The sequence below is a fragment of the Acipenser ruthenus genome, chromosome 25 (assembly GCF_902713425.1).
Source record: "Acipenser ruthenus chromosome 25, fAciRut3.2 maternal haplotype, whole genome shotgun sequence".
NCBI lineage: Eukaryota > Metazoa > Chordata > Actinopteri > Acipenseriformes > Acipenseridae > Acipenser > Acipenser ruthenus.
The window spans coordinates 28904155-28926445 of NC_081213.1; the positions used below are offsets into that span (position 1 = coordinate 28904155).

The window sequence follows — 22291 nt, forward strand, 5'->3', positions numbered from 1 at the left end:
ATTTTAAAGAGAAGCCCCACCTTGCATCACTTACCTCTCCGCTCCTCTACCCCACATCCCTTGGGTAAGGCTGACAGACACACCGCAGTAGCATCCCAGCTGCTGTGTTAGTCAAACCCGGGGCCACAGAGGCTTTGCCTGTGTCCGAGGACATTGACATTAGCAAACGCGGCACCCTGTCCCTGTCCTTGTGAACCCTGCGCCACCACACACACACACACCTAAACGAAAAACAACTCCACTAGCATCAGAAGTACCCGCAACGAGAGCGGGGGGGGGGGGGGGGGGGGGGGGGGGGGAGAGAGAGAGAGAGGAGAGGGAGGGAGAGAGAGAGGAGAGGGAGAGAGAGAGAGAGGGAGAGAGAGAGGGAGAGAGGGAGAGACATGGTGCTGGATGTGTTGTTTTTTTCCCCCACTGCATGTATAAAACGACTCTGATGAATACACGACAGGAATACATCTTGAACTGCAATGCCGTGCACAGTGTGTGTGTGGGAGATGCTGCCGGCTCCTTACCTTTGTACTGGGGGATGTATCGGCGCATCTCCACGGGCAGGCTCTTGTAGAACTGGTGCTCTCGGGGGATGAGGGGCTTGCAGATGGTCTGCTCGCTGAAGCGCAGCACGCAGGAGTGGCCCCCCACCTGGTGCACGAAGGGCTCAAGCACGACCCCCTTGTTGTTGCCGTAGCGTTGCTGCTCCCCTTCCATGGCTTCCAGAGCAGGGCTCATCTTTAAAGGGCATCAGACACACAGCGGGGAGGGGAGGGGGGGGAGGGGAGGGGAGGGGGGCGCTCAGCCGAGAGAGGAGGCCTGGTTGTCCCAGGAGTTGAGAGGAAGCAGCAGGGCTGTGCGATCCCTCCTCCGTCTGTCGCTGTTCCACACAGGCTCTGCAATGCAAACACAGCGCGGCGATCCTGATTACAAACAGCTCTCAGTGTTTATAAAAACATGAAGGGAACAGCGAACGCGATTTGTAATAAAAACAAGGAGGACAGGGCTGTGTTAGGCTGCTCCGAGTGCTTTCAGATCAGATGTATCCCAAGGAGCGCCCAGTACTGAACTGAGGCAATGACCTCACAGCTCTGAGAAAAATATCACAACAAGACAGCTCAGCCCCGCCCCTCCACACGGCACGGCCAATCAGAGCAGCCGCAAGCTGTCGTCAGGGTGGAAACTGAGCTAGGCAGGGTCTGACAAACAAAGGAAGGAGAGTGGGGGAGGGGGAGAACGAGAACGAGAGAGAGCGAGAGAGAGAGACAGAGAGAGAGCGACAGAAAGAGAGTGAGAGCGAGACAGAGACTGCTGCTCTCAGCTGTTTTTCTCATTCTCTCTTCCAACCTCGCCGCAACACTAGAGGGAGTGCGAGAGCGAGGAAATGCACTCAGTGCAACAAAGAAACAGAAACAAAAGCAGAGAAAAACAACCTTACGATTGTGCTGTGAAATGCCAGGAATTTAAAAGAAAAACACACACAAACTCACAGACAAAAACACATGAATATGGTGAAATGGATACTCTTGTGATTGTGGGAGATCAGAGGAGCTGCAACAACACTAACTGCACACACAGGGCCAGCGGCTTCACAGAGCACAGAAACAAGGGCAGCTGGGCTCTCTGCACTCACATTGGGTGTTTCGAACGTAGGGCAGTTGGGGGTTATTTTATAGATCTTGATTTATATATGGATAGAGACATTTTGTTTCCATCTAGGCTACTTCATTTTTGTTTGCTAAATATTGATGTCCTATTAATTATTTGACTATTTTGCTATTTGATTACATGATTTCACAGAGTGCACCTCCAGCAGTCAGGCAGCACTTTACTGTTCACTGAGGAATCCTGAGCAGTGCAGCACTGGAAAAACCTTTTAAATCAGGACTGGAGATAGGACACTGCTCCACAGAGCGGACAGCTGCCATGGCTTTTTATTACTAAACATACACACATGCACGCACTTATCTGAGCAGTGCAGAGCTCTCTTTAGTGTATTAGATTTTGCATCAGAGGATTTCCAGAGATCTTCATGTCTGGTGTCTGTGGATTCCTGAAGAGGGGACACGAAGCTCCAGAGATTAGGATGATCTGCCCGCTCCCTCTGGTAAAGCGCTGCCCCACCACGGTGCTGCTCCGTGACGACAGCAGCAAACCCACACACAATGTTAACACGAAGACAGACGACTTTCACAAGCCACCGTTAACAAAGCTACACCACAGCGTTTAACAGAGCGACCTCTCCATGCAGTGCAATACAGGCGCGTGAATCTCAAGAGTCAAGAAGGATGAGCTTGGAGGCACCGGACACCCCTAAAAATGAATGCAAAATCAAACAGTGAAAATAATCCTGTTGAATGTTCACCACATGCACGGAACAGCAAGGTGAAAGTCACGAATGAAACGTGCAGAGCTTTAAAATTCCATCTCTAGAACTGGACAAGGAGGGGGTGTAGAGTCTAAATCGTTTTCCAGAAGCACAGGCATCGGAAAAAAACTCAGCTCATAAATCTCCAAGATTAGGAGAGCAGCAAACAATACAGGTCAGGACTTGCCAGACAGCCTCCAAGCAGAGCTGCTATTAATACATCAGGTTATCCCCTCTCTCTCTCTCACACAGAGGACTTTTTAACCTTTAAAACAATCCCTCACTGCCAGCCAGCCTGCCAGCCATTGTGGGGCTTTTCATCAGCTACTTGTAAGCGTACTTAACCCTTTCATTACCAGACCTGAACCAGGGCTCCCAACCCATCAGTGACCAGGGTCAGGCTGTGCAGGAGATCAGAGAGAGGAGAGCAACGCAGACAAACAGGACAGAACGGTTGCTTAGCACCACAGACACAGACCTGAACCAGTTACAAGATAAAGGAACTCAATTAGTGGGATTAGAGCAGCATTATTCCCGCACCACCGGTAACGACATCTACTAGGAAATGCAGAGGAGCGCAGTCGGGACTGGGTGCTGAAGATCACGCGGGGCAAAAGTGCCTTCGATAAGGACGTCTTCCACGACACCAAGATAATCCCACTTCATTTAAATCAGTGTGGCACTACCATTAGGTGCGAGCTCGTCCCTCGCTCTCTCCCTCTCACACTCTCTCACTTTTTGCTTGTTGTCTTTTTAAAATAAATCTGTACCTCTTCACTTCCACTGTAGGGGCAGGGGGCTGAATTTATTCTGCATGGCTCGTAATCGAGCTATTTTCACAACCCGACCCATTGATTTGTGATGGTCGAGGACATGGCCACCGTTCAGTTCTCGCAGCTCAGCACAGTACAGGCTCTCCTAGCTGCTCCGAACCCACTGCAAGGATCTGGAGAGTAAACAGGATGATCCAACTTAATATAACCTCTTTTTCCATGAAGCATCACCTCACGAGACGTTTCAAAGAACAAAGTTCGATTTTCACAAAACCGTTCTGGACTGCTGCATGGTGGAGAATTCAAAACATTCTTGAAAACTCCAGCAAAAGCTTTTTCAGTGAGCAGGGCCCCACTGCCTGAGAAGGAAGACTGAAGAAAACACCTGCTGGCAAAAAACGAATGTGCCCCGCCTCCAGTGCTGTTTTATTGGCCAGTGAGACCTTTGCCCCGCCCACATGGAATGCTGAATGCTGTTCCAGACTTTCTGTGCCAAACAAACCCTCCCCAATGGACTCTGGAGTCTTCTCATCAGCTCCTTTTTACTGTTAGGTTTCATGCGATCGAATACAAAGAAAATCCCAAGGAAGGAAGGAAGGAAGGAAGGAAGGAAGGAAGGAAGGAGGGGGCAGGCCTGCATCTTTAATGATGAAAGAATCAGAAGAACACATTCCTTTCTTCTCAGACCACAAAACAAGTGGGTTTAAGATGTTCAGATACCAAATGCACAGTAGGCAAGCACAGTCCTAAAAAACAATGTTTTATTTAATATGTAATAACAAAACCCATTCCTCTGTTACACACTATTGGGGTTTGGGGTGACCTTTTCTAGCCTGGTTTGAACTAGACAATAGGATTGAGACCTCAGTTTGGGAGCCTTCAAAGTGCTGGCTATTGTTTTCCTGAGAGCCAGTGACCTAACTTTCTTTCTTTCTTTCTTTCTTTCTTTCTTTCTTTCTTTCTCTTTCTTTCTTTGCCGTCTCGTTCCTGGAGAGTCATTTCCAGCATCGTTGTCGATACAACACCAACAAAAACAGAACGCAGTCTGCTCATTGTAGGACAAATGCATAATGAAACACACACCCTTCCTAATCTTAGGAGGAGGACTCCGCCCCCCTTTCCCTCCAGCACGGGGTTCAGGGACTCACAGAAACGGAGTAAACCAGCGACAGCCCTGAATATCAAAGCACTGCAGTGGGGTTTCCGAACGCACAAAGCCTAAAAGACACTAAAAGAAACAGAATAAAATAGTTTTGACCAGAAGCCTTTCTCAATGTCTTTAAATGTCATGCTTTGAAGATACTGGGAAACAGACTGCTTGTGGAAAATGTGTGTCTTTGCTCTTATTAGGGTTCTTTAAGCATATTTAAATGGGGCACTATTGAGAGTGTAATAGTTACAGTGTTAGGTGTTTTTCTTGTTTCTCCCTAAAGCAGTATTACAAACAGCCATGCAGACCAACACTCTCTGCTACACAGCGCTGAAAGGACACGCCTGTCTAAACCGATCCTGTACTTGAGTCTGTATTTTAAGCTTTTTGACAGTCTTGCGACTCCAGCCCCAGGGGTTCATAACGCCCCACCCCTCTCAATCCCCCTTTTACTTGAACAAAATAAACACCGTTTTCAGTGGAGCCCATCCAGCATGCCGGAGCCCCACTCTGCAAAGCACATGACCTCCTTCCAGATTTAGAAACTATCTGTGTGAAGAATTCAAGGCACACAGCATTTCAGATTCTTTAGGATTCATATTTATAACCTTGCCCCAGGTTTTCAAAACTAAACCAACTTGTGTAACTGCTTAACATTAACAAGCATGCTAGGAATTCACACCCCCAGGCAAGGCTGGGAATACAAACACCAGGGCCATCAGAGGGACAGACAGATGACAGACAGACAGACATGTTCTTTCATACGCCCCCAGACTCGAACACTCTCAATCCCAACCCAAGTTTCATCACAGGAGTCTGTGTTCTCATCTTGTTGTCTTTCTCTCTGTAATGGAGCGATCGCTGCTCGTTTTACAGTTAGGGTTCACGCGATCAAATACAAAGAAAATACCAACCAAGGAAGGAGGGAGGGAAGGAGGGAGGGAGGGAGGGCGGACCTGGAGCCCAGCGTCTGAGGGACTGGGAGGTAAACTGTGGGGCCTAACAGCAAGACACTGGGAGATGGTGTGTCCCACTGGTTAGACTGCTGTGACTTTTTGACAGGACTCTAAACTTCCAGAAACAAGCTTCCCTTGTTTTATGGACTGCAGCTTCCCAGCTGTGTCGTGCTTGTTTGGAAAACATTTTGCCTCAGCAACAACAGCAACAGCAACACACGCTTGAACCCGCGCCAAGTCCACCAGCCAGCAATGAGGGGACGTTTATTTTCCAAGAAGTGCTGGTAAACATCATCTATAAACGTCGAGCAGAACAGTTCAAGCCTCTCCAAGGACCAGGGGTCATAAAAAGTGCACTGTACCGCAGCCAGTGTGAACACATCTTAACGGAGGAAAGGGGGGCGACGGGGGAGTGGGGGCTGCGTTTACTTCTTCTTTGACTTGGTGTGTGTCGGCCGTCAAGTTTCTATCATCCTGAACCATTGAACACTTAATAGTGCTAAACCGAGACACTGAAAACGACTTCAAGTGAAAAGTATGTCACTGAATGTATTCCGTTTCTCCAAGCATTTCTAAAAGGTGTAGCTTACCTGAGAAGGGGGAGAGGGTAGCGTGCGAGGGGGCAGCTGTCACTGAGCCTAGCGGACACAGTCTCACTGCAGGAGCCAGGCAGGGCAGCCAGGCTGCTCTCCGACTGCCCCTCGAGGGGGGGGGGGCACATCATTAATAACACCAGCTGTCCCAGTGCTATGAGAATGCATAAATACTGGCAGGGATGCAAAGGCAACACATGCAATGAAAGAGCGTCAGGGCTTTGAGAGAGAGAGGGAGGCAGAGGGACAAACAGAGTGAACCTTGAACCTTTCAGAAACCTTCAAAGATCAAATCCATTGTTAGACAGGCCGGCCGGGCACGACCTATCACTTGCACATGAGCTTACACAATGACGCTTCGCTATGCATGAATGTATTCATGTATTAATGCCTGTTGTCCATGACGCTCTTTCAAAAGGGCTTATCCAGCTACCCCAGCTGTTAAGAAGGGGACCTAGGCCATGTCCCCACCATACTTAAAATATACATTTCAAACACTAAACAATAGTTTGAAATGAAAACTCTGGATGCATTTGCAGTGAGTATTAACTTTCATTATTGTGCTGATCCCCACCCACAGACCTCTCTGGAGTTTGGAAAAGGAAACCTGCCCTATATGGGAGTGAATGCAAACTCAGAAACACTCAAAATAATGTAAGCGAGGGTTTGATTGAACACCACGAGGACACTGCAACACTGTATATTGAGCAGCAAGACTGCTTCACTTGGCACCATCGCTCTCCTCTCAATGCCTAGGCACCGACGGGTCAGGAGGACATTCCTCCCCGGCTCGCTCGAGGGGCTCCCAGCTGCAGCCCAGCGTGGAGGCTCTCAGTCCAGGCTGGCATGACCTTCCTCCTCACTGCACTGAAGAAGGACTCCAGCTCAGCCTTGCTCTAAAGCTGATGAACCGCAGTGTCTGACTGCATCTGTAAAGCACGGTCCTCCTGCTATGAAGTTAATGTGGACAGAGAGACACTCACTCCCATCTTTAACTGTTACATTTTGTACTTTTGTTTTTTGGAGGTTTTTTATTGTAATCTTATTTGTATGAATGTGCCTCTGTAAATCGCACTGTAATCCTGGCCCCAGATCAGCCAGCAATGCTCCAGAATTACACTGGGATTAGGCAACGGGTTATTTTCATACTGCATCCAATTAGCTGCTCTGTTTTTCTCGTCGCCCATGCAAATGTCATCCTGGAGGACTGATGGGCTTTGCATTTCTCAAATTCGTAGTTTCACGGGCCGGTAATCATCCTTTCCTTCGTCTCCCCCTTGAGGCGTGCAGCGTGTCACCATTATGACAAACTCAAACACACAGAGCGGACTCAGTAAAGGGGCTGAATTCACAGTGAAGGGGCTGAATTCACAGTGAAGACTAGCGAGCTGCACAAGGCTCAACAGGAATTTGCTGAAGGGGCGTGGAGGGAGGGAGGCAGTGTGGTCTAGTGGTTAGAGCTGAGGGACTGGGAGGGAGGCAGTGTGGTCTAGTGGTTAGAGCTGAGGGACGGAGGCAGTGTGGTCTAGTGGTTAGAGCTGAGGGACGGAGGGAGGGAGGCAGTGTGTTCTAGTGGTTAGAGCTGAGGGACGGAGGGAGGGAGGCAGTGTGTTCTAGTGGTTAGAGCTGAAGGGACTGGGAGGGAGGCAGTGTGGTCTAGTGGTTAGAGCTGAGGGACTGGGAGCGAGGGAGGCAGTGTGTTCTAGTGGTTAGAGCTGAAGGGACTGGGAGGGAGGCAGTGTGGTCTAGTTGTTAGAGCTGAGGGACGGAGGCAGTGTGGTCTAGTGGTTAGAGCTGAAGGGACTTAAAGAGGGTCAGCCAGCACTCTAAGGAGCTTCATCACTTGCTGCTCAACTTTCTGAGAAACCGATAGGATCGCAAAGCAGAGCTGCCCTCAGGCAGCAGACTCAGAGCAGACCCGCTTGTGTAACATTATATCAGCTACCAAGATAACGAAACAGGTCCTGCAGGATTAAACCAATTAGAGTTACAAATTAAAAATAATTCCGTTTCAGAGCGCGCTGGTGCCGAGAGGTGCTTGGGCACGTCAACCCTGCATCATCCTCTCCCCTCCCCTAGGAAAGAGCTGACCTTCGGAAACACGAGGGAGACGTCAAGGAGCCCTCCGGTGTCCCTTCCACTCACAGGGAATCACTCTGAGGTTCTGGACACAATACATTCAGCAGCACACACCAGGGGGGCTCAATTCCAGAACTCCAGTCCGCAAGGTCCGGAGCCCTCCTGGTCTTTGCTCCGTCTGTACCCTAAAATGACTGAATCCAACCAACTTATCCTCTTTCCAGGTCTTAATCAGTGAATTATTTAATGATACCTATGAGCCCAGGATTTGTGAACCCCTGCTATTATACCTGCATGATTTTTCAGATACGCTCTCCACAATTCACCATTGAAACAAGTGTAGAAACAGCTGCTTAGATTTGTGATGATTGCTGCTTTTCTTTAGACTCTGTGGAGAACAGCGATCCACACAAACCCAGGCAGCTGGCTCTTCCCTTGTCTCTCTTGGAATGGTAACGACCCTGGAATAACGGGTGGTGCAGCTCTGTTAAGCACGTCTCGCTAACCCGCTGCAGGGGGTCCCAGGACTACGCTGGGAGGGAAGCTCGAGTGCCGGGTCTACGACAGGCAGACAGGCTTCCACGTTTAATTTAGCACCCGTTAGGTTTATATTTAGATGCAGTAAGGCTTTCTAGTGGTTTCCAGGCTGTAGTGGAGGCAGACAGCAAATTAATCAGAGAACACACGCTTGTAGTAATAGAGGGATACAGCCACCTTCTCTCACACACCACACAGCATACCAGACATGCACACAACCGGAACACCAGACAGCAGAGCCGCACCCGGGGCAGACTGCACTGGACACAGCGCTGCTGCACGCACACCAGCTGACAACTCACTGACATTCTTTGTACCGAACAAACGAATCCCAGAAAACAAAATCGCACTTGACTTGCATTAGGACGAAGATGACAAAGCCAGCAATCATGCTTTCTTGTTTTGTTTTGTGCTTTCCAGTCCAGAGGCCGTGTCACAGACGTCACCAGCACCGCAGTCAGCGTAACGCCACACCGCCTGTTTAAATTTTAAAAAGCATCGCCTCAATTATTCACAGCAGATTGGAAACTTTCCGAATTAGAAGCTCGCACAGATCTTATACCAGGTCACACACGCACACGCACACGCAGGGTTCACGCTCGGAGACACTGAAACTGAAACTGCAAAAACAACAGCGTCATTACTGCGGGGTCTAACTGTTTCACCGCACCAGACACAGCGAAAACGAACACGACTAAAGCACTGAATTCTGGTCCTGAGGATTCAAGGCAAGACGAGTCACATCTCTTTGTTTTTCCTCCTCACCACACAAGGAGGCTCAGAATCCACGTGATTATCACATCTTAGGCTACTGTACGTTTTTTAACCATGCTGATAAACGACACCTGCTTCTCCACACCAGCAGATTCAAAAAGCATGTTCATACAACATGCATCTCAGCCTGTCTTTAACTGATTTTTTTACCTGAGGGTAGGGCAGGTTAAAGACTTTCCCGCACTGTACTTGTGTTTGCATGGACGGTGCTAAACAGGGTCTTTCTTTCTCATTGTAGCCGTACGTAGCTAAAGAGCTTTTGATTAAGACCAGTAGAAATTCTGTTGCGTTTTCAGCTTCAACTACACGTGCTTAAATCCAAACCACCAACCCATTTTGATGCTTTAGTCTTAGTTACTTGGGAATGTTTAGCATGCTTGCCTAGTACAGCACAAATCTTCAGTGAAGAACGCAGTCACACTGGACTGGCTCCCGGGGTTTGTCTAGTACAGTACAAATCTTCAGTGAAGAACGCAGTCACACTGGACTGGCTCCCGGGGTTTGTCTAGTACAGCACAAATCTTCAGTGAAGAACGCAGTCACACTGGACTGGCTCCCGGGGTTTGTCTAGTACAGCACAAATCTTCAGTGAAGAACGCAGTCACACTGGACTGGCTCCCGGGGTTTGTCTAGTACAGCACAAATCTTCAGTGAAGAACGCAGTCACACTGGACTGGCTCCCGGGGTTTGTCTAGTACAGCACAAATCTTCAGTGAAGAACGCAGTCACACTGGACTGGCTCCCGGGGTTTGTCTAGTACAGCACAAATCTTCAGTGAAGAACGCAGTCACACTGGACTGGCTCCCGGGGTTGGTCTAGTACAGTACAAATCTTCAGTGAAGAACGCAGTCACACTGGACTGGCTCCCGGGGTTTGTCTAGTACAGCACAAATCTTCAGTGAAGAACGCAGTCACACTGGACTGGCTCCCGGGGTTGGTCTAGTACAGCACAAATCTTCAGTGAAGAACGCAGTCACACTGGACTGGCTCCCGGGGTTTGTCTAGTACAGCACAAATCTTCAGTGAGAACGCAGTCACACTGGACTGGCTCCCGGGGTTGGTCTAGTACAGCACAAATCTTCAGTGAAGAACGCAGTCACACTGGACTGGCTCCCGGGGTTGGTCTAGTACAGCACAAATCTTCAGTGAAGAACGCAGTCACACTGGACTGGCTCCCGGGGTTGGTCTAGTACAGCACAAATCTTCAGTGAAGAACGCAGTCACACTGGACTGGCTCCCAGCTCCCTCCCTCTCTCTCTCTATCACTGTCCTCCACCACAGTGAGCTCACACTGTATTATAGAGGCCTATTAAACAGGGTGGATGCTTTAGGGTTTTTTTACTCTATTACCATTATCAACTAAATTATGAGATTTAAAACAAATCTGCCTGCTCATCGGACGTTTCATTTTCTTCATATACGTGCGTAAGAGCCGTGTAATTTAAAGAACACGGGGTGATTAGGACTGGTGAGTCAGTCTCACAGTCCAGGAGGTGCATTCAAGGGGTTAGGACTCAGTCTCACAGTCCAGGAGGTGCATTCAAGGGGTTAGGACTCAGTCTCACAGTCCAGGAGGTGCATTCAAGGGGTTAGGACTCAGTCTCACAGTCCAGGAGGTGCATTCAAGGGGTTAGGACTCAGTCTCACAGTCCAGGAGGTGCATTCAAGGGGTTAGGACTCAGAGCGATTCACCTGCTCATTCTGTCACTGGATTTGAATGAGAGATCGATTCACTCACTCACACTGACTATGTGTCTGGAACAGAGCGATTCACCTGCTCATTCTGTCACTGGATTTGAATGAGAGATCGATTCACTCACTCACACTGACTATGTGTCTGGAACAGAGCGATTCACCTGCTCATTCTGTCACTGGATTTGAATGAGAGATCGATTCACTCACTCACACTGACTATGGGTCTGGAACAGAGCGATTCACCTGCTCATTCTGTCACTGGATTTGAATGAGAGATCGATTCACTCACTCACACTGACTGTGTGTCTGGAACAGAGCGATTCACCCGCTCATTCTGTCACTGGATTTGAATGAGAGATCGATTCACTCACTCACACTGACTGTGTGTCTGGAACAGGGCGATTCACCCGCTCATTCTGTCACTGGATTTGAATGAGAGATCGATTCACTCACTCACACTGACTGTGTGTCTGGAACAGAGCGATTCACCCGCTCATTCTGTCACTGGATTTGAATGAGAGATCGATTCACTCACTCACACTGACTGTGTGTCTGGAACAGGGCGATTCACCTGCTCATTCTGTCACTGGATTTGAATGAGAGATCGATTCACTCACTCACACTGACTATGTGTCTGGAACAGGGCGATTCACCTGCTCATTCTGTCACTGGATTTGAATGAGAGATCGATTCACTCACTCACACTGACTGTGTGTCTGGAACAGGGCGATTCACCTGCTCATTCTGTCACTGGATTTGAATGAGAGATCGATTCACTCACTCACACTGACTGTGTGTCTGGAACAGGGCGATTCACCTGCTCATTCTGTCACTGGATTTGAATGAGAGATCGATTCACTCACTCACACTGACTGTGTGTCTGGAACAGAGCGATTCACCTGCTCATTCTGTCACTGGATTTGAATGAGAGATCGATTCACTCACTCACACTGACTATGTGTCTGGAACAGGGCGATTCACCTGCTCATTCTGTCACTGGATTTGAATGAGAGATCGATTCACTCACTCACACTGACTGTGTGTCTGGAACAGGGCGATTCACCTGCTCATTCTGTCACTGGATTTGAATGAGAGATCGCTTCCAGCTCCAGTAAGAACATGCACTCAGGATCACCTTGTGCTCGAGGTATTCAAGCCCACCTTCTCTCTGCTGACTTTAACTGTGAACACGTCCAGGGGAATTGGGATCAGCCCTCATAACCAGAATGAAGTTCTGCATTTGCGTTGTTTCGTGAGATCGTCATGGATATTAGACACATGCAATGATGCTTTTACAGTTGACAAATAAATAAATAAATTAATTAATTAATTAATTAATTAATTAATACAAGGTTAAAAACAAGGTTTTAATAAAGTGAAAAAATCTTGAACCCATTTTTTAATTTTGCTAACCAGGTAAAAAGGTGTCTCAGTAAGTGTTCTTGTAGGTGCGTGCTCCTCACACCCAGCGGGCTGGCTTATCAAGCCATGATGCATTTTACATCCCGGATTATTCATTTTCTGCACTGTGTGTTCGTGAGAGCTCAGCCCAGACACAGTGATGTACTGTAGTGTAACCTGGCCCTTCAGAGCCGTGGCACACAATGTTCCAGCACGCTGTTCCACTCTCCTTCCCTCTCGACTCATTAAAACATCCAACTGGGGACCTGCAGCAGTGCATCTGCAAGACTCCCACTGCGCAATACAACACAACACAACACAACACAACAAGCATCCCAGGGCGCTTTACAACAAGACCCACAAACAAACGGCTAACAGCCCAGCCTAACAGTAAGCATGAGAACACATGCTCTACTGTACAGTCACAGCGTTTAACTCTGCTTTCTTCAACAGCTCATGTGGTAGGGTGCCGCTGGGTTTACAACAACACAGATTTAGAAGCAACTCTACACAGCACTGCTGATGCTAAACTGATAAACCCATTTTAACTGCAATGCTTATTGACCTGGACACTGGAACAATGCCTTATTCACACACACTTTGAGGTTTCAAAAAGTGCTGGAAACTGTGCTGCAAAAGCTACAGCTATAGGAACGAAATTACTCATTTTAAAATGACCTGATTTTAAAGCTTTACTCCGACAGAGGGCAAAAAAAACAACCTGTCAGTGACGCACGCAGCACAGCGGCGTACCTGTGGAGTTCAGGGAACAGGGCAGGAGATTACAGCCCACTCCCACTGGGATTACAACCAAGCCCGCACTGCTGCGTAACGGGGAAAAACATGAAATCCTGCCTGAACTCCACTGAGTCTCCATCACGGGCCTGGGTGGTTTTCTTTTTTTCTTTCTTGAACCTCAGAACGGTGGACATTCTGCTTACATTGCTGACCTGTGACAACAGACACCCTGTCATTTTAGAAACAACCATGGTTTAATCTTCCAGTATTTAGTGGTGACTCTTTGTAGACTGGCGTGACGGCAACGAAATGAAGTATCGGTTTGAGATAAACCTCAAGTAGTACCTGGGATCTGAAATGTGGCAATCCTCATGATTATCATCTCCACTGCCTGGACTCTCCTCCCTTTGATAAACCAGCAGGGTGCTGTCCCAGCGTGAAAGTGAGGGCATGCTTTAAATACATCCCTTACAGCTCCTTTCACAAAGAACCCAAATAACACAGGAACTGAACTGCTCGTGACTCAACACAAACCCGTTCCATTTCAACAGCCTGGCTGGGCAGGGGGGTGCCGGGCACTGCATAGCAAAATAAGCACGGTCCAGGACTGAGAAGAATGAAACATGAGCTTCAGAGAAGCAAACAGTGTTTAAACTTGACATGTTTCAAGCTCTTCCTAACACAGAGGTGCCACACTCGCCCTGCTATCCTATCTGTGCCCACACTCGCCCTGCTATCCTATCTGTGCCCACACTCGCCCTGCTATCCTATCTGTGCCCACACTCGACCCTGCTATCCTATCTGTGCCCACACTCGCCCTGCTATCCTATCTGTCCCCACACTCGCCCTGCTATCCTATCTGTCCCCACACTCGCCCTGCTATCCTATCTGTGCCCACACTCGCCCTGCTATCCTATCTGTCCCCACACTCGCCCTGCTATCCTATCTGTCCCCACACTCGCCCTGCTATCCTATCTGTGCCCACACTCGCCCTGCTATCCTATCTGTCCCCACACTCGCCCTGCTATCCTACCTGTGCCCACACTCGCCCTGCTATCCTATCTGTCCCCACACTCGCCCTGCTATCCTATCTGTCCCCACACTCGCCCTGCTATCCTATCTGTCCCCACACTCGCCCTGCTATCCTATCTGTGCCCACACTCGCCCTGCTACCCTATCTGTGCCCACACTCGCCCTGCTATCCTATCTGTCCCCACACTCGCCCTGCTATCCTATCTGTGCCCACACTCGCCCTGCTATCCTATCTGTGCCCACACTCGCCCTGCTATCCTATCTGTGCCCACACTCGCCCTGCTATCCTATCTGTCCCCACACTCGCCCTGCTATCCTATCTGTCCCCACACTCGCCCTGCTATCCTATCTGTCCCCACACTAACCCTGCTATCCTATCTGTCCCCACACTCGCCCTGCTATCCTATCTGTCCCCACACTCGCCCTGCTATCCTATCTGTGCCCACACTCGCCCTGCTATCCTATCTGTGCCCACACTCGCCCTGCTATCCTATCTGTGCCCACACTCGCCCTGCTATCCTATCTGTGCCCACACTCGCCCTGCTATCCTATCTGTGCCCACACTCGCCCTGCTATCCTATCTGTCCCCACACTCGCCCTGCTATCCTATCTTTAGGATAAGGGGATCTCTCATACACATTTAAGAGTATGTTTTCCCAGGCTGTGTTTTCCTAAATGATTTGCCTTATCTTAAGTAAAGACTGGAAACTGTTTGATCCTTTGGCTAACTTGTCCTCCTAAACATCTGACAGATATGAGACCTTCATCTCCTGGCTTAGTCACTTCAGTGAGAGTGCAAGTCACTTTGAGAACAGTGATTTAAACTGCGATGAGGCAGCTTGAGAAGTTACAACAGATCTCTCAGTCCGAGCCAGGCTGCCGTAAAAAAAAAAAAAAAAAAATCTAACAGTTCATCGGATTACAGTCCAATGCAATCCGAAACGTCTACAAGAGGCTAGGAGTGTGTGACAACCCAGTTTAAATGAGGACCCTAAAAACGGGCCAGTATGGAGACATGGCCACAGGAGAGAACGCCGAATCACTGATAACAAACCCGAAGAGCGGACTCTGTTCATTAGATCTACACACACTAGCTTTTCAAAGACCCGCTTCTCTACATTTCCACTTCCTCCTCAGGAACACCGAGCTCTCTTGGAAGCATTGAAAGGTAATGTTTGTAGATCACAGTTCATTTGACAAACAGTGTCAACAATTCAGCTCACTTAGATTACCCCTGCAACCCAACCAAGGGGTCTTTCTCTACAGCCCTTTAAGAGGAAGTCTTATCACAGGAAGAAGTCAACCTGAAATCAGGAGAAACTGATCATAAAAGGCAAACAGGAGCTGCAAGCCAGTGCGATGCAACAACTTCTGGCATTTTATCCATCTGAAGGGACAATGGAAATACTGTACTGTAAGTTCACATTGGTGTCACTCAGTCAGTCAGTCACTGGGAAGGTGCAATATTATCTTTCAGCAAATTTACACAGAGCACCAGCATCCCCTAATCTGCTGCTAACCCCTGTTCAAGTCTGAGCAGAGAGCTCAATTACTGCATCTCCAAACCGAGAGAAACTCGAGAGCAGGTCTGTCCACTCAGCAGTTTCTCTCTGCCTCTCTCTTCTCTCTCGGTTTTTATAGTCCCTGAATAAACAGGGATCCAGATTTGCAGGTCGCCGACAGCCAGATCGGATGGCACATATTAATCCCTGCAAGCAGGAACTTCATACACTTCAAGTGCTTAATAAATGATGAGCCGGGGAAAAGATGCACGATCGATATGACAGAGGAAAAATACAACAAAAACAAGCCACCCAGCCCTGACCTCTCTGCTGAGGAGGTGCGCAAGGCGTGTGGCAAGGAGCTGGGTGAACAGCATTTCAAAAACAAGCCACCCAGCCCTGACCTCTCTGCTGAGGAGGTGCGCAAGGCGTGTGGCAAGGAGCCGGGTGAACAGCATTTCAAAAACAAGCCACCCAGCCCTGACCTCTCTGCTGAGGAGGTGCGCAAGGCGTGTGGCAAGGAGCTGGGTGAACAGCATTTCAGTTAGCATGGTCATGCCAGCCGTGGCTCCAATAACACAATTCTACCGCTCTCCGAGAACAGACACCCATGCGGAGCCACACAGTGTCTTGTGATGAGAATGTTTTCTCTCTGACCTGTCAAGTGACCCTGAAGTGGTTTGTGCCTCCATCCTCAATGTACATGGGTTTCTAATCAAGTCTCATCCACATACTGCACGCAGAAGCTCACATGTACTTTCCATCACAATTACATTCTTAATCCAGTTAGGCTCACAGCACAATATGGAAGCTGCCATGCAATGGCAGCCTTACTGGAATGCGATTACTGTCAACACACAGGCCCGCGATTCACAAATGAAAACGAGGTGTTTGATGGGTGACTGCAGAGCTACAGTATGCTGCATTGTGACACAGAGGGAACAGTGGATTACACAGGATTAAATAATACATAATATATCCAGGGACAGCTTGTGCAGCTGCTCTGCGGCACTGAGGGAATGTCATACCAGCAGACATCTGAGGGAAGAGTTGACCTACTGCAGACCCCAGCATGCTTCATGAAGATCCAGTAACATTCCCCATCAACACAGTCACTGCCCAGGCACCGAAATAAACCCCCTATTGCATAGTAGGAGCTTAGGCACCTGAGCTTGTGACCGGAGGTGTGACTTGGCTCCTGGTGAAACCTGGAGCAGCTCAGACTGCTATGCAATGGGAGGGAGAGTCCTTGCCAGTCCATGGTGTAATGCAGGACTCAACGCTATGCTGTCAGTTTGTTATTTCATAAATGTATGAATCACCATTTGGACACTGGTATTAATATACTGCGGGCACAATTCACAGACTCTCGTAGGTGTTTGTGACTCACTGCAGTTTATCAGTCAGTTCCAATTCCTGGATTTCATTTCTGTATAGTGTCCAACCCCTATAGGATTCACACATGGTGATATGGAATATGTGGGGATGCAAACAGACAGACTGTAAAGAAACAGCTGTTTGTCTGTCCCGGGTCAGTCTAGCTCAAGTGGATCCAATCCTGAGGAAGGGGTTTCATGATATTATTAATTTAGCAAGAGTTATTTTTTTATATGTAAGAAATAAAGAAAATGTGTCACTTACACTAAGTGTTGCTCTTTCTTACCAGTGTTCTTTGAATGTTATAGTCAGTGACAATGACCTTTGAAGACACTGGAACTTCTTTTCAGCAGTGTATGTGTGTGTGTATTATATATATATATATATATATATATATATATATATATTATATAAATTTAAACAGCAAGCACTCCACCATGCTGTAGCATTATTAACTGTGTATTAGCCTCTTACGTACCTTTCACTTGCAAAAAAATGAGTTTGGCAGACATTTAACATGTAATGGACAAAGGATCCACAGTATCGCGATAGTATGGAATAGCACGACACTGTGCATGGTATCGTATCGATATCGCAGAACACGCGGTCGTACCCTGAGACTCAATGCATTAAAGCAGGGCTTGGAATGACGCTGTAAGAGATACATGTAGAGATGCAGAGAGATCTCAACCGCTTCAGATTAATCACAGACCATGACAACAGAATAACACGGAGGGGTCTGCGGGTTTAGAAAACCATTCATAAATCATACAATAACACTAGAATTATTATACAGCTGTTTTCTACTGTAACACTTACAACACATAATACTAAAAATAACACAGACTGCAATATTACTATTGCACAATGATGGCTGACGCATAAGTGTTATACGTCACACACTAACACGGTAGAGTAGACAGAAAACATTTAACTTCAACGAAGACTATCATTATTATTATTATTATTATTATTATTGTTATTATTGTTATTAATGGTTGTTGATTCGCGTTGTGCTGATAAAGAGAAAAATAAATGGATTGGAGTTTAAATATTTTCTTTTTTTGGACAATAATTAAAATAAACCTCGCTTACTCCTCTCAGATTAACAGTGAAGGTGTTTCTTCTCGAAAAGGCGCTTTTTAATTCGGGTAGAGAGACAGCGCAGCCTTCTCTTTGATATTATGTGAGGGAAGCAGCCAGCTCAGTCACTTTTAACAATGCGATCATCAGGGACAAAAGAACCTACAATTTACCAAAACCCTGCGAACCACAGACCAGAAAACACAACTAAATAACCTCAGCACCGCCCTGGAGATTCAGGCGAGGAGCTGCTCGACACGGGTGAAATGACTCGGATCCTGAAGGGGATTTATAATATCAACCGCCAACCGCCATCATAATAATAATAATAATAATAATAATAATAATAATAATAATAATAATAATAATAATATCCGGGGTTTCAACAGCACGGGAACAATCATTGCGAACACACGTCACTGTCAGACGCGTTATATATAAACCAGTCGACTCCTCACACTCCTTTATAACAACCACTTAATAATAGGTGCGATTTACCTGTTTATTCTCCACCTTATCGGTGTTTTCTTTTCTTGTTTTTTTTTTTCACCGACTTCTTTCAGTCCGGAATCCTGAAATGGCGGACAGTCGATCAGCCTCTCTCTGGTGCAGGTCCGCTATTGGTCCCCGGGACCGCGGGACCGCGGCGCTGATAGGCTGTGCGGGGGCGTTTGTTGTGACGTCCCCGTTGCTATGGGACCGCAGTGACTGATGCTGGTAACGTTGAGTTTTTGTGGATGCTAATTGGTTAATTAACCACGTTTTCCCAGTAATTAGAAAGAGCACACGCGAAACAAAAGGACGCACACAACTCATTAAACTTGGAGAACACCGTGTACAGTTTATAATGTTTTTGTTTTGTTCATTAAACTTGGAGAACACCTTGTACAGTGTATAATGTTTTTGTGTTGTCCAGTGATTGTAACGGGTGCAGTTCATTCATGTATACTGTAGGGATCTGTACTGTTATGAGTTGTGTTGTTTTGTGTCGATGTTGCGTGTTTTGTTTATGCCCTGAACCAGTGCACCTGTGGGATGAGGGGAGCGAGACCGAGTTGTGGCCCCAGTGTGCTTGTGAATGTTGTCCAATGGGGTTGTGTTTGTCCCTCGTTTGATTTGTGGGGTCCAATTACGTGTCTGAAGGCTGCGACACACACACACACACACACACACACACACACACAAAAACACGCATGTGCTGTCAGGAGCAGCCTTGTGGAGTGTGATTAAATCCACGCTGCATCTGACACAGCGTGAATCAGCTGGATTCAAACCCCCTGAGTGTTCATATATCTGGAAGCTGTGTGTCCTCGTGGAGCGTGATTAAATCCACGCTGCATCTGACACAGCGTGAATCAGCTGGATTCAAACCCCCTGAGTGTTCATATATCTGGAAGCTGTGTGTCCTCGTGGAGTGTGATTAAATCCACGCTGCATCTGACACAGCGTGAATCAGCTGGATTCAACCCCCCTGAGTGTTCATATATCTGGAAGCTGTGTGTCCTCGTGGAGTGTGATTAAATCCACGCTGCATCTGACACGGCGTGAATCAGCTGGATTCAAACCCCCTGAGTGTTCATATATCTGGAAGCTGTGTGTCCTCGTGGAGTGTGATTAAATCCACGGTGCATCTGACACAGCGTGAATCAGCTGGATTCAAACCCCCTGAGTGTTCATATATCTGGAAGCTGTGTGTCCTCGTGGAGTGTGATTAAATCCACGGTGCATCTGACACAGCGTGAATCAGCTGGATTCAAACCCCCTGAGTGTTCATATATCTGGAAGCTGTGTGTCCTCGTGGAGTGTGATTAAATCCACGCTGCAGCTCCGACTAGCCTGTCAGTTTAAGGGCTTGCTCTTAGCGCTGCTCGACCCCGCGCCCTGTCTGCACCGCGTCTTGTGCAACTCTATGTTTGCGGGCTGGGCTGTGGCTGTATGGGAGCAACACTGGAGCCACTGGGAGAGGCTTACTGGGAAGATGAGTACTGGGAGAGCTGCTTACCGGGAGAGGCTTACTGGGAAGATGAGTACTGAGTGTTTCTCTGTCTTACAATCCCAGTACTTGTTTTCTCCTTGCTAGTTATGGACACACTTCAAATATATATATAGTGTAGCGGTCCGTGTGTTTGTGTTTCGTGTTGTGTATTCGCTCTTGTCTCCCCTGTCTGGGTGCTGTTATCACCGCTGTGTTGTGTCCCTCTCCCCCCTCGTCTGTATTCCCTGTAGCTGCGGGTTCGCTCTGTCTCTGTGGCTGTGCGAGCTGTCCTGCACGCAGGGTGCGCCCTGCTCCCTGTCATTGGCTGTTGGTTGTGTGTGCCCATTGGTCCTGGTGTGCGGCTGGGGACCAATGGGATAGCTGTTCGCGCTGACACTTGATTAGCATAAAGGGGCGGGGCTAGGTTATAAAGCGGGGCGTTGCACACTCATTGTGGTCGGTCCAGGGCAAGTGGTGCGGGCAGTGTACGTGGAAAGAGAGCGTAAATAAGATCGTTCTGTTTACTGCATGAAACGCTTTGCTGGTGTTTGAAGTGGGATAACTACAAGTAATCCAGCGTTGCGCAGGAGCAGGTAGAAGACGGAGATGGACCAGTGGCTGCGGTACGACCCGAGCCGTCACGTAACCGGTGGGATGACGGACTGGAGGATTTCCTTGGAGGAGCAAGGCTGGTGCTTTTTCTGCGTGGAGATCGGGCACCAAGTGGCGTGTTGCAGGAGGAAGGGAACCTACTGCCTGCCCGAGAACGAAAGCGGAGGAGCGGTGGTCGTTCGAGGAGGCTAACGAGGGAGCCTGGATCATCTCCAGTGTATGAGACGGGAGACCTGCCGCCGCCGCCCGAGAGAGCGCCACTGCCGCTGCCGCCTGAGAAAGCACCACTGCTACCTGCCTTGTTAAGAGAGCCACCGCTAGGAGCGCCAGTCCTTTTAAGGGCTCCTTACAAGGGGTGCGCCCAAGGGACAGGAGCAGAGAGCCGCTGCCTGAGGGAGAACCCTAGTTTCCTGAGAGGAAGCCCGATACTGGGGTGCCGAGTCACTCAGACCAGCGGAGGAAAGCAGATTGCCTTCCGCACAGCACGCCGTCTGTATTCCCTGTAGCTGCGGGTTCGCTCTGTCTCTGTGGCTGTGCGAGCTGTCCTGCACGCAGGGTGCGCCCTGGTCCCTGTCATTGGCTGTTAGTTGTGTGCGCCTATTGGTCCTGGTCTGCGGCTGGGGACCAATGGGATAGCTGTTCGCGCTGACACTCGATTAGCATAAATGGGCGGGGCTAGGTTATAAAGCGGGGCGCTGCACGCTCATTGTGGGGGATGGAGTAAGTGGCTAGAGCAGTGGGCTCTGTACGGTGCTGCAAGAGATCCTAAATAAAGTTTTGAACCTGAAAGCAGCGTGTTGTCTCCTTCTGTTCTGTCTACTGCGTGAAACGCTACAATATATTTATACACACACACAGAGCACTGCGCACATTCATTAGAACACCCCATAGCTTCTACAGTCTGGATTTGTTTTGCGATGAAATCAAACCTCCAGAACTGAAAATCTCGGAAAATGATCAATACAGGCACATTAGTGCTTGTCTAATTTAACTTCAATAAGCCAGACATGCAATTAATTTAAGAGTAAGAAACACAGAGCCACACACGGCGCTTCAGAAGCTGTTTAAGATGCCTAACGACGGGTCTGTTGTTTGTATATCAGTGATATGAATGAACAGTCATGACATGACATCGCTGAATGGACACTCCATTCCTCGCTAGCTTCTCCTTCATTCGGTGCAGCACGGAGCACGCTCAGAGAAGGTGCATCACGGTACGTGGGTGAGTACATGCTCTTGGGGAATGCGTTGCTCTGGTAAACCGGCCAGGCTGTGTATGGTGTAGTTTCACGCAGCACCGCGCTGGAAAGCATGGGACTCGAATGTTTAGTTTTAAAGAACATGAGCGCCATCTGCTGGCCCTGTCTGAGAACTGCAGCACCAGCAGCACAGCGTCACCTCAACTTCGTTTCCATAGAAACTCAAGACTTTCTCGGTCAGAAACACAGAGAGACAGTTTTGCAGTAACACGGACCCAAATGCTAGTAAACTCACTGTGAAAACGATTGCTTGGGCGACCATTCAGTAATTTAATGACTGAAGCAAAACATGGGCAGCAGTGTGGAGTAGTGGTTAGGGCTCTGGACTCTTAACCGGAGGGTCGTGGGTTCAATCCCAGGTGGGGGACACTGCTGCTGTACCCTTGAGCAAGGTAC

The 22291-nt window shown here is 48.4% G+C and overlaps 1 protein-coding gene across 2 annotated transcripts in view; it reads right to left on the reverse strand.

The window, feature by feature from the left end:
• The window catches only part of LOC117412274 (inositol hexakisphosphate kinase 2), a 25215-nt gene extending 6483 nt beyond the window's left edge, over window positions 1-18732 (reverse strand). The window contains exons 1-2 of one of the 2 annotated variants that reach the window (XM_059000059.1): window positions 18548-18732; window positions 516-887 (exon numbers count right to left, since the gene is read on the reverse strand). In XM_059000059.1, the coding sequence (XP_058856042.1) occupies window positions 516-729 (214 nt within the window). In that variant the 5' untranslated portion in view covers window positions 730-887; window positions 18548-18732. Of the gene's footprint in view, window positions 1-515; window positions 1063-18547 lie in introns of those variants that run through there. The other variant, XM_059000060.1, reaches the window with a different exon arrangement.
• Between the last annotated feature and the right edge of the window lie 3559 nt (window positions 18733-22291).